This window comes from Neolamprologus multifasciatus, chromosome 17 (assembly GCF_963576455.1).
Source record: "Neolamprologus multifasciatus chromosome 17, fNeoMul1.2, whole genome shotgun sequence".
In the NCBI taxonomy this organism is placed as follows: domain Eukaryota; kingdom Metazoa; phylum Chordata; class Actinopteri; order Cichliformes; family Cichlidae; genus Neolamprologus; species Neolamprologus multifasciatus.
This window is the reverse complement of record NC_140455.1, coordinates 15,217,277-15,230,631: the sequence shown is the minus strand read 5'-3', so window position 1 is coordinate 15,230,631 and position 13,355 is coordinate 15,217,277. Positions and strand designations below refer to the sequence as shown.

Below are 13,355 nucleotides of genomic sequence, written 5' to 3'. Positions count from 1 at the left end.
TTCAGAGCCGCGGACTTTCAGTAAGAGTAATAAATCACAGCAATTGTACATTCACGTAGTTGTAAACAGCATGATAATATATTAAGTAATCCAAAGTATTCAGAATACGTTACTCTCATTGAGTAATGTAACGGAATACGTTACAGAATATATTTTGGGGCATGTATTCTGTATTCTGTAATGGAATACATTTTAAAAGTAACCTTCCCAACACTGTATATACAATATATGAAGGTTCGTGGGGGGTTTTAACACTGTGACACCAACCCTCATTTATATAGAAGCACATTCTCCCTCTCCTAGCTTTACCAGAAAGATCTCTATTGCAATCCACTCAGAGAAATTTGAAGCCCAGCAAATATAATGAGGTATCAGGGAATGTGTTCACCCAGCCCAGTTTTGTTGAAGTACAGGGCAGCATATCTGGAATTCAATTCAGTTCAATTCAATTTTATTTATATAGTGCCAAATCACAACAACAGTTGTTATTGTCTATCAGGAAATGCAGAATGACCTGGACAGAGAGACAACCAGCCTGCAGGAGTTAGAAGCTCAGAAACAAGATGCCCAGGACCGGCTGGAGGAGATGGACCAGCAGAAACACAAATTAGAAGACATGTTGAATGAAGTCCGGATTAAGTGCCAGGAAGAGTCTCAGATGGTAAGCGAGAGAGAGCAGTAAGCTGATAATGTAGAAGTTTCCCCTTCGTGGAGTACTGCCTCAGTTATTATACAACAATCACAGAATCAAAATACCTGAAAATTAATGTATTCAATTTCTAATATGCTGTTTTCAGTGTTTGTTTGTTGAAGTCAAAATTACCTTGAGATAACTACCATGATGCAAAATAGAAGAAAAGAAGAAATCAAACAGATTAATGTAAAACAAATAGCAACGAGCACAGAATGGTCTCTTGGCAGGTTTTAACCTCTGACCCAATCCTTTATGCCACCGTTTTCTGCCTTCAGATCTCAAGCCTCCAGACTCAAATCCACTCCCAGGAGTCAGACTTGCTAAACCAGGAAGAAGAGTTGAGCCGGGCCAAGGCTGACCTGGGCCGGCTGCAACAAGAGGAGAATCAGCTGGAGCAAAGCCTGGCCGCAGGCAAGATTCAACTAGAGACCATCATCAAGTCTCTGAAAGCAACCCAGGATGAGATCAACCAGGTAGGGCACAGATCCTGTTAATGTGTATGTCTAAAAAATGTCAACAGGGGGCACCACCAGAATGTTTAATCCATTACTTTATCTTGTCAATTAAGTCAGAGGAACCAATTGTGTATGTTTGTCTCAGCTGCTGTGGTGTGGTGTGTCTTCTGTTTCCTGCCAGCCACTGCACACACACACACACATAGTGCAGTTTCCATTATTGTTTTATAGCATCCACAAGTTGATGTTGAATTCAGTTCTTGTATTATATTTGTGCAATTTCAGTGGAAACATTTTTTTTGCTCTAAGCAGTGTTTTTCATAGCTATGCCAAAAAACATTACTTGAGCATTATTGTGCATATTTCTGTGTGTGTGTGTGTGTGTGTGTGTGTGTGTGTGTAATAGACAATGCCTTTCATCTTGGCGAAACTGTCTTGTAATGAGGAAAACATATTTAAGACAAAAAAAGCTTTTTGAAACCAGCTTAAAGAAACTGATCAGTGTTTCCTGGAAGCAAACTTTCAGTAATTTCTATTCATTTTAAATTAGCTCACCTTATTGCACTTTTACTGTATGATTTAAATGAGAATTTCACACAGAGGAACATGTTACACCAGTGTCACACCAGCCCAGTGTCACTGGAAATGTTCTGGAAATGTTGTTGTTTTTAACGGTTTGCTTGTATGTATACCTTGCAGGCTCGCAGCAAGCTGTCACAGATTCAAGATAGTCAACAGGAAGTGTCTAAAAGCATTGAGCAGTACAACAGCACCTTGAATGGAAACCATGGAGGCAGCATGACCAACTTGGCTGACATGAGTGAAGGCTTCAGTGACCGAGAGAATGGAGGATTTCCAGCCATGGTGAGAGCAGTACAGGTCAGGATCTTTGATAGAGGTGTGCTTTTATTTTCCAGTGTGCTGTGTAACATTTATTAAGGTCATAGGATTTGGTTTTATAGTCCTGGGTAGACCTGGTGCTCGTTTGTTGTGACCGATCGTTGTTACCTTTTCCATTTGTGAAGTTCCATATTCACAATTGTGGTGTGGATTTCTTTTTAATTCATCTTGTATGCCATCACAAGTATTTTAAGCAATCTTCATTCATATGCCTTCTTAAATTTTACATGACCTTCTATTGAATGCAACCAGAAGTGTTACATTGTTTTTGACAAGCAAAGATACAGCTTGTGTGACAGAACGCATAAAGCTGTAGTGAATCTGATCCCATGGATGTATATGTTATAATATGTGCTCACATTACTTGTACAAATACAACAAACGAAATAAAACCTATACATATCATAGTGTATAGAAATATTCTGTTTGTCCACAGCAGAAGAGATGATAAAAGCTTCTGTTCTCTGTCTCTTTCTTTGGCTTTCTCATTTCCACAGGAGGACCCATTCAAAGTGAAGCCATCTGTGTTTAACAGTCAACCTCAGGGGCTTCCCACTGACCCCTTCCAGTCTGAAGACCCCTTCAAAACAGACCCATTCAAAGGTTGTCATCCCCCTTAACTTTCACTGCATCACCATCTCTAAGTGTTCCTCTTAATCTTTTAATACAAGTGGCTCATTCCTCTCCTCTCTTTACTGCACTGCATGTTGGGAGTATGGGTGAATGAGTGTCTAAAGATGATTGATGAGTGTGTGGATCACGCCAAATCACAACAACAGTCTCCTCAAGGCATTTTATATTGTAAGGTGGACCCTACAGTAATACAGACATGAGACTACAACACATAGTCTCTTTTAATATAGGCATTTATGTATTGGAGTGACCAATTACAATATTTTTTAAAGTTAAGTACAACAATGGTTTATACACCATGTAAAACTGGATAACTTTTGACTCTGGTGATGTTGGCCTACACTACAAAAGTTCATCCAGCCCTCACGATCAAAGTGTGGGCATGGGTTTAGGTGAGGAGTGGCAGGCTGGTGACTGTGGTGTGCAACAACTTGCAGGCTAAACGGCAGGCAACAGTTAGTGCTGTCAATGGCAACCCACAAATATCTCAGCATGGTACAGTATAGGCAGCACGTGTCTCTCTGAAAACTGATTTGATAAATGATGTTGTTTGAACATCCGTGGAGTCCCGTGGCAGTGTGCTTTACACCACAGCATCTGGTGATGCAAGGCATGTAAGCTGCTGCTCAGCTTTGGAAATAGATTGCATGAAGCTCTCTATGCACAGTTCTTGATCTGATTTGACGAGTATTTGAAGTTTGGAGGTCTGATGCAACTGACTGCAGAAAGTTGGCAACCTCTGTGTACTATGTGCCTCATCATCCGCTGACCCCGACTTGCTGACATCCCAATAATAAAACTGACAGTTGACTGTGGAAGTGATAATGATCAATAATCAGTGGCAATGCTGTCAGAGTTGCCATAGAGACCGTGAGCTCAGGTTGAGCGAAAAAAGACTTTATTCTAGTTTACAGTTTTCCAGCAGTTTTCAATCGAAGCACCTCTTTGACTGAACATGAATAAAAGCAAACTTTATAGTTGCTCCTTTCATCCACAGTCATGACACAGTCAAGTAACAGAAGTTAAAACAAGAGCACTCGGTGTGCACAACTCCCCCCAAAGGGCAAGGGATGTTTTATGTTTTTCATTACAACATTCTGATGTCAGCCTGTTTTTGTTACAATATGATGATGTCAGCCTTTCATGGCATTATTATGACATCGTAGGGCATTGTATTGAAAAAACAAATAAAACCATTTTTTATGGATATTCTTCCAATTTCACATTGATATACTAGGCCTTGGGGGGACATGAGTATCTAGGTTGCCCAAGCGTTTGACCTTGACCTTCATTGTTAGTGCCTAAGTTCAAGGTTAACCTAGAAAACTTTTTCAAGAAACCATGTTGAGTAACATATCATATAAAAGGGCTTGGATAACTTTCCAACACACCTATTTGTCAATATGACACCCTATGACATCATAACGATGCCAAAAGAAGGATGTTAGCCAAACTAATGTCCTTTATGTACAGCACCACTCACCCCCTGCACTGTGGAGCAGCTCCTAAAGCAGTAGACTGTTATGGTGTAGGTCTGAGGGCCGTTGTAGGTCCTTCATCCAAACAGCAGATGGACTATACAGTACCCACACAGGATAAATAGTGTTTAAAAATACATGTATTTTGTTTATCCCACTGCATTTTATGTAGATATAAAAATTAAAAATCCTGCTGTATAGTAACCAGGGGTGGTATAGCAACCTGCCCATCACCTGCCCATAGTATCGTATTTTGGGTTTTTAAATTTTTTTAATATAACTCTGATTCACCTTTTCTTCCTGTTCCCTGTGCTGCTGTAACAAGTGAATTTCCCCAGTGCAGAATGTAATAAGGTGGATGTCTATAAACATGAACACACATCAAATCTACGTCAACCAGAAGATACAATAGTCAGAATGTTTTTTGGCTCCTCTTAATGTAAGGAAGCCTCCCAAGAGTACAGAGTAAAGACTACTTTATTACCTTAGTTTAAGTTGTATGTATGCCTTATTTTATTTGGCATTGCTATATTTGTTTATTTTTGTATTTAATAAAATGTTTTCTTCAAAAAACCTGATTTTAATACAAATACAATGAGAGGGTTTTTAATTCTTTTGCTGGATCTTGTAAAACACAGAAGTTTCTAAAATGGAATCCAGCAAGCAGTTCATTTTAAAATAACTATTTGTTTTTTTTAAATTCTTTGAATATTTATGGTCATTAAGATGATAAAAAACATTTATTATCAATTAATTGATGGAATTATCCATTAAATACTCCATTACTAAAATAGTTCATAGCTCCAGCCCTGGTAAGTGGTCTCATCCCTTCTATGCGTTCCTCTCTCCTCTTCTCTACTCCTCAATCTGCGTTTACTGCTTTATGTGTATTAAGTTGTCTTTCCTCCTAATAGCTTATATTTTCCAGCTTGAGTTAATTTATGACTGTCTTTTGTCTTCTTCCTGCCTTTCCCTCTTTGCTTGATTCCTCTCCTGTAGGCGACCCTTTTCAGAATGATCCTTTTGCAAAGCAGCCACCAGTACCCACAGGTATTTACTTCAGGGAAGAAAGGTCAATAATTTTTCTTTTTTGAGAGGGAATTTAATCTTGGGGCAGAAAATAAACTGCAATATTTCATCACTTAAAATGTTGCACTAAAACTGTTGTACACACTACATTGAACAGGTTTAGCATTTACTAGAATGCATGCATGTTTTTTCCTTAAATTAATTACAATAATTCGCATGGAATGTACCTTACAAATGTATCATGTAGCATATTTTTGGGGAGGTTGTTTTTACAACCCCAAGTGTGTATTTTTTACTGAAATATTAAATGGGCTGTACCTTTGAGTAGACACTTTTCTACTCAGCTTGAGTACATTCCCACCACATGGACCAGCAGAAACACAAAGTACATTCCCACCAAAACCCTCATAGAAGCACTTTTTTGTAAGCCGTTTGCATTTCTTATAGGTTTTTAAACATAGAGAGACTACCTCAATAAAAAAACCAAAAAATCCCAAAACAACCTCCCAGCTCATTGATTATATTGACTTACTCAGAGCGCTTTCCAAGTACTTCTTGGAATACTTACTGTGTTTGTTTTGACCTTTTGGTCCATGCTTTGGTTTGATGTTTTTATGATGCCTATCTGCTGATATTTTTGTTTACACTTGGCTAGACTTAGCCATACAGTGGGTTAAAAAACATATTTGAGCCCCTGGTCAATTTGTAACTTTCACACTCGCAAAAGAATGAACACACTCTAATCTTTGTTCAGAATCAGAGAGGCTTTATTAATCCCAGAGGGAAATTGAGTTGTTATAGCAGCAAACATCAAGCACTCATATAAAATGAGTATAGAAACAGAGGTATTAATATAAATATACATATAAATATTAAAGAACTTGCTACTATTGGTTTTGTTTAAAAAGACGCAATACTCCAGGAAAAAAATGTTACACAAAAGTTATAATTTTTTTTGTATGAGTCATTGAATGAAGTAAGTATTTGATCCCAAAGCAAAACATGACTTACTACTCTCTAAATCCTTGAAGTTTCTTGACTGCAGCTTGGCAACTCAAAGTTTTAGCTCCCTCCACAGATAGAGGATAGAGGTCTGGAGACTGGCTAGTTGCATAATGCTGGAAGACCCATCTGCAGTGTTCCGTCTGAGGAAAGGGGATACAGGACCTTGTCCACTGGCCCCTTAATGTGGTCAAGTCCTGTACCTTTAGGACAGAAACAACCCCAAGGCATGTTTCCAACTCCATGGGGATGGTGTTCTAGGGGTCATGGTCAGCAAGACTTCAATCCATTACATTGTAGTGTCTTACCAGAGGTGTTTTTTGGAGACTGAGGTCCCAGTTGCCTTCAGATCATTAAGAAGCTCCTCCCATGCAGTTTTGGGCTGATCCAATACCTGTCGAATGATCATCCTCACACCATGAGGCAACATATTGCACAAAGCTCCAGACTGAGGGCAATTGATGGTAATCTTATGTTTCGCTCGTTTCCAAATAACCACATCAACAGCTTTCCCCTTCTCTTTAAACTTCTTGCTGATGGTCTTGTTTACCAAGTCTTCAGTCTTGTCCCTATCATCCTTTGGCAGCTCATTGGTCTTGCCCATTGTGGTGGCCGGGAATGATGGATTGATTGAAATAAAGAAAGGAAGAAAGAAAGAGAAAGAAATCTGAGGGAGGCAGAATTCTGGTTGGGTTGTAGGGAATCCGCATGCATGCACTGCGGTAGCTGGCCAATGCGACGTGACTCGCTTTTTTTCTCAGCTTCACTGTGCAGCAGACAAGCTACAAGCGGCCATGACAGTCAAAAAACACCTTCTCATGTTCCCAGATTTTGGCTCTGCGTTAAGTGGCTACACACATCACTGTGCCCGGCTCTGCACTGTATCTGGAGCTGGATGGTGCGAATGGAAGCTGCCATAGTTAATTCACCACGTATGGAAATGTCCCTGGTGTACCCATGGGACAGCGATCGTGTAGCTGGCCCCTCAACTCTTCTGTCTGAGCACTGCAGATTGTTTCAGCAGGACAAAACTGTATATGTTGTACCACATGCATATGTCTCTGGTCAATGAAAGTTTTAAGAAATAGAGTTTAAGTAGCTCAAGTTCATTTCTGCTGTAGATCCATTTGGAGGAGACCCCTTCAAAGAGACAGATCCATTCAAGGCTTCATCAGAAGACTTCTTCAAGAAAACCACAAAGATGGATCCCTTCTCCACACCAGACCCTTTCAGTAAAAGTGCCACTTTACCCTCCAAGGTACTTGTTGAGATTCAAAGGTGGATTTGTAATGTATATCTGGTTATCCCAAGAAGGGATCAGAATGTTTAGTTTGCTCCCTCTGTTTCTGTTTTAGTGTTAAGTCTCAGTTTTTACAATCGTCAATACAAACAACAGAATTTGTATTAATTTATATTTTCATTTAGATTGAAGGTTTCCATAAGAACCTCAGAGATTTCTGGTTCAGTTGCACCCACTGTAGAGTTTACTCCAGCATTATAAACAAACAAAAAAACCCAATAATAATTAATGCATTAATAAGTACACGGAAAACCCCCTCAATAAACATTGTAGTTAGAATACATTTTCAATTAACATTGTATTGTTTTGTATATATTTCTCTCTTTTCTGTTTTATGCAGCAACCTACTACCTTCACAAGCAGTGACCCATTTTCTTCAAGCCATCAAAAACCTAAAGGATCAGGTATGATTTAATACTTCCTCCTCAATAGCTTTGGACATCGTGTAGTTTTTGTAACTACAGAATAAAAGAACTTGTTATTCTTTGTGCTGTATAATATCCAAAAAGGACAGTTTTGGCCAGATACACCATTGTACAGCAGACCTAAGCTCTATTTTGAGTTTAGCTTGGAGTCAATTTTGGAATTTTTTTCAGTTTAGTGTTTGTTTTTGACACAAACATATTTTAACAAACCTTTATGAATCCATTGGACCTGTTTCAGTAAACTGTGTGTTCTCTGCTGAGATGTGAGTGTAGTCTATACAAACATGCTTGTTCTATGGGTCAAGTTGACTGTCACAGTGATTGAAGCAAATTGAGCCTGTCACCACACTCTGACCATTATTTACTTAGCTGAAGAGCACCATGTTAATTTGCCTATTAAAACCCAGGTTGTACGGAAGATGTGTCATGTTGCTTACCCAATGCTCTAAGTCCACTTAATAACTCAGATTTAATCCCACTGATCAATGGACATGAGTACTATTCACAGAGAGTTGGGGAATGGCTTCAATCACAGCATTGTAAGATGGTGACAGATGTACCCTTAGGCCCCCTCCTCGATTCAGAGATGGTCTTTCCCTTTTCACGCGAATTTCAGAATTCATCCTGCTTTTTCACATTATGAGTAAAGACTAGTGACTAATTCCACTTACAGTCTACCTATGATATGACTGCCTGGTTTTGTATGCCCTTCTATTCCTTCTCTATTACTTCTTCTATGTTTCTATTTCACCAGAAAGTTGAAAGCTTTTCTGGTGCTGTGCAGTCTTGAGTTTCTTTAGCGTTTACATTTTCAGATAAACCTTTTATATTCATATTTTTGAAAATTCCTTTTGATATGTACTATCAACAACATACTGACAGCAAATCAGATTGATCTAGGAGGCAGGTGACTGGGAACCATATTTCTGTTAAACCCTTTTAATTAAACCTGAAAATCTAGACTGCAACACAGCATGATTTCTTCATTCTAAATCTATTCATCTTAACAAATCAATTTAACCTGATGATGGCTTTGAAAAAAGGTTAAGGTAGTTAATGTAAACTGAGAATGTGGAACGTCAATAAAATTTTATAACAGTATGAACAGTATCCTGGCAGATATAGAAAATCTGGAAATATGTGATCCCAGCCCTACCTAATGCTTCCAGGTACATTGAGATTGTTGATATAAATTCAGTGTAACTGTGTCATTTTCAGACCTCTTTGGCACACTGGACCCGTTTGGCAGCAGTTCATTCAACAGCAGTAACACTTCTGTTGGATTTGCAGACTTCAGCCACATGTCGAAGTCCAGAGACCCTTTTGAAGGAAGGGCCACCTGGCTTCCAGACTACCAGAAGGTATGGGAGGTGAACCTCATCTTGAAAATAAACCCTCTACCAAATATATCCAGATCCCACTTATTACATGGGCTCTGAAAGAAAACATATTGACAAAATTAAATCAATCAATTAAACCATTACAATAATACTGTATTGTAGTGGTAAAAGTGAACATTTTTCAAGTTTTCTGTCAATCTTGTGAATGTGATTACTCAAGAAGGAAGTAGCTTAGGATTTTTAAATTGATACCACAAGTGTGTCTACTAGGAGGCTGAGGGGGTAGCACCGGCAGCTGCCAGTTTTTTTTTTTTTTTGTTTTTTAGTGATAGTTTTTGTAAACTTTGTGATAAATTAAACAGTACTGTGCTTCCCTTGTGGGTGTTGGCTCTCTCCATTCCTATTACAATGCACAGTGGTGTTTGTTCATCCAAAGCACACTACTAGAATAATTTATTTGAAAGCCTGATGCTTCTCCTTGTCCACTTTATTTGGAAAACTCAACAGCCAGTTTTATTTTTCATCTATCATCAACTGATTTCTCAGACTTTTTATCTGATTTAGAACAAGTCTTGTTCTGACAATAAAAAAGCCCTCTGTAAAGCTTGAACTTACAATTCATCACTGATCGAAGAAAACAAAGTTTTCCTTCAGCACTGCAGTCAGGCTGACAGAAGGTCAGAGCTCTGTTGAACCAAGCATTTTTTAACCCACAGACGTATCATTATGTACAGCTACTTTCAGTACCATTGATATTGACATATTGACATACATACATTTTCACTGCTATGCAGATCTATCCATGACGCCAGATAACATACATCAATTGGTTAAACTGCAAGAATGTCTTAAAGGCATAAAGACCTGGATGATCTCTAATTTTCGGCTTCTTAATTTACATAAAACTGAGGTTATTGTACTCGGCCCTGAAAATCTTAGAAATATGGTATTTAACCAGATTCTTACTGTGAATGGCCTTACCTTGGCCTTCAGTAACACTGTGAGGAATCTTGCAGTCATATTTGCACATGTTAAACAAATGTGTAAAGTTTCTGCTTTCTTCCATTTGCGCAATATCTCTAAAATTAGAAACATCTTGTCTTACACACGCACACTTGACTCTGAGAAACTAGTTAAATAATCCACCCCCATCTTATCTTGATGACTTTTTTGGAACCCTATCATCCTATTAGAGGATTTTGCTGTCAGATTACGGGCTTGCTTGTGGTTCATAAAATGTGTAAAAGTACAATGGGAGGCAAAGCTTTTAGCGTTCAGGCTCCTCTTCTGTGGAACCAGCTTCCAGTTTGGATTCAGGAAACAGACAACCTCTTAAAGCTTAAAACGTTTGTTTTCGATAAAGCATATAATTAGAGCTGGATCAGGTGACCCTGAATCCTTCCTTAGTTATGCTGCAACATACACCTCTCTGAACTTAATTACTATTGTTTATTTATTGCTGGCTCTCTTCCCCAGCGTGTCTTTGTCCTGTCTTCCTGCCCTAACCCCATCGAGTCACAGCAGATGGTCATCACCCTGAGCCTAGTTCTGCTGGTTTCTTCCTGTTAAAAGGGAGTTTTTCCTTCCCACTGTCGCCAAACAGCTTGCTCATAGAGGGTCATATGATTGTTGTGGTTTTCTCTGTTTTTTTTATATTATTGTAGGGTCCTTACAATATAAAGCACCTTATATGAATAAAACTGATTTGAAATTGAATTTAAATTAGCTATCTCTCATTCCTTTATATTTTCTTCCAGACTTTGTTTTATCTCTTTAAGTGGTTTTAGCCATAGTTTTCCAGGCTTTTTGAAGCCTTAAACTATTTCTTTTCTTTTTTTTTAGTTTTCCCCTTATTTTCAGTCGAGTTTCAGTCTTGTACCTGATGAATTTCAGAGGAGTGTTTCCTCTGTAGGTCCCACGAATCATTCAAGTTTAAGAATGGCACCTAACTCAACACATAACACTTGGAAATGTTTTTGTCAGCATGTTATTAGCAGCCTGTCACAAAAACACACCATTTGTTCCAATTTCTTTAGCTTAATTGATGACGAATCCCAACGATTCAACAGTTTTACTTGTATAAAATAGTATTTTTGCACTGATAAGACAATTTCCAAAAACTTGCCATAGCTTGGCTTTAGGGAACTGGAAAAGTGGAGGACAAAACAAGTGGCTGGTCAAAAAAAAAAGATACTGGTCAGAAGTTGACCAGTATCTGAAACTCATGTCCTTAGGAAATGCGAAGAAAACTAACAAATGCATGTCACGAGACCTGAGAAATGCATCTGGCCCTTCAGTTGACCCATTGCTGAAGCCTCATCAGCGTTGGTTCAAGCCTTTGCACAGTAATGTATTTCACTTGCTGGGCCCACTTCCTCATTTTAGGTTTGACAGCGTTTTAGTAGGTATGCTTGACATGAATTGAGCTGCGGTTTGGGGAAGGCATCGAAGGGGACTGGCGACGGCTCCCGGGCCTGGCAGATCCCCATGTACTCAATAGGAGTGAAGAAGTTAAAGAGTATTGATGATACTGTTTCAAAATGACACATTCCTTTTCTCAAAATTTTTCCAGCCAGTGTTTGTGGATGATCCATTCAGCAGGAAGAATGACATGCCGGCTCTGCCTCCAAAGAAAAGTGTTCCCCCAAGGCCCAAGCCACCCAGTGGTGAGTGTCACACTGTGTAGGCTTTTGAGGTGGCCTAGAAAGGTGCCAGAATTATACAAGAATACTGTTAATAGTATTATTTGCAGGTGTTTGACCTGAACTGTTTTCGTTTGGTAAAGAAAATTGTAATCTTTAGTGAAGACTAACAAAAATGTCTGTGAGAATCTACTGTGGTGAGTGAGGCTGAACACCAAAAAGGAAGTGGGACTTTAGCTTCTGTATCTCAAACCAGCATAAATTTGGGGTTTTACTAAGTGTGATTTCCGCATCACTGCCATGCCCGTAATTACATCTCTCCATAACTTTACAAGCATTGTATTTTTAAAGCCACACTAAACACATTTTATCCATCCGTTTGTCTAGTTATCAACATCAGGCATGATTTCAAATCGTGCTTTCTTTCACACATAAAAAGACAGTGAAGAAATAAAAACAATCCTCCTTAAAATCAAAGATGACCAAAGAGAACAAGTACAATTTAGCCTACGTTTCCATATAACATTGCTTTTGAGAGGAAAATGTAAACAGATTTCAGGTAAGTATAATTTAAAGAAAAATATCGCTTTCAAACGAAAGAGGAGACAGAACAAATTCAGTTTCCAATATGGATCAGGCAGTGACACTGATGAAGCCATTTAGAAAGAGTAGCTTAATTATTCATGAAAAAAATGCATTTATTGATCCATTTCTTATCTTTGACACCTTAATCTACCGTCTTGTGTTTTTGTGTAGATTTTATCCTTGCTTACAAATTGGTGCTTTGTTGTTTGTGTGCATGAACAAGGTGATGTCGTAAGAGACATGATGTGTGGTTTGGTTGGCCTGTTGTTTGCAGACACACCCTGACATACTTCCTCTCTCTTTCCTTGATGTGTTTGTATGCGAGTATTTATGTGTGGGTGAGTTGTTCAGAGAAGGGCATTCTTTAGACTGCAAGCTGTGTGCAGTAGCAAAGCAGCAAAACTTTTTTGCAATTTAAGAAGTTAACAATATTAATTAATATTATGAACTTCTTAAACAATATCTTTAAATATTTAATTAATGGTCTTTACCATTAATTAAATATCCTAAACCTAATCCTAAACCTAACCCGTCTTCACACCTGTTTATTCTCTGTTATTTTCATTGCTTAATGAAGTGTAAACTATATAACCGAGGGAAAATTTGTGTGAAATACGAAATACACGTGTATATGTCACTTGTCTTTTACTGTATTGTTTTTGGTTCATTAAATGCTGCATGCTGCATGTACAATCTTCTGGTAAACATTGAAATTAGATGTGAAAAGTGTAGTAAAATATTTTAAAACAGGGTGGAGCTCATAATTGTGGTTTCTCAAGTGTGTGTGTGTGTGTGTGTGTGTGTGTGTGTGTGTGTGTGTGTGTGTGTGTGTGTGTGTGTGTGTGTGCGTCCATGTATACAGTTTATCGAAA

The 13,355-nt window shown here is 38.5% G+C and overlaps 1 protein-coding gene across 1 annotated transcript in view; it reads left to right on the top strand.

Annotated features, from left to right (window-relative positions):
* Nucleotides 1-13,355, top strand: part of eps15l1a (epidermal growth factor receptor pathway substrate 15-like 1a) — a 48,460-nt gene that overhangs the window by 20,117 nt on the left and 14,988 nt on the right. The window contains exons 17-25 of the mRNA XM_085138286.1: nt 500-661; nt 970-1,167; nt 1,849-2,028; nt 2,547-2,652; nt 5,160-5,210; nt 7,313-7,449; nt 7,832-7,895; nt 9,135-9,277; nt 11,829-11,922. Coding sequence (XP_084994412.1) covers nt 500-661; nt 970-1,167; nt 1,849-2,028; nt 2,547-2,652; nt 5,160-5,210; nt 7,313-7,449; nt 7,832-7,895; nt 9,135-9,277; nt 11,829-11,922 — 1,135 coding nt within the window. The remainder of the gene's footprint in view (nt 1-499; nt 662-969; nt 1,168-1,848; nt 2,029-2,546; nt 2,653-5,159; nt 5,211-7,312; nt 7,450-7,831; nt 7,896-9,134; nt 9,278-11,828; nt 11,923-13,355) is intronic.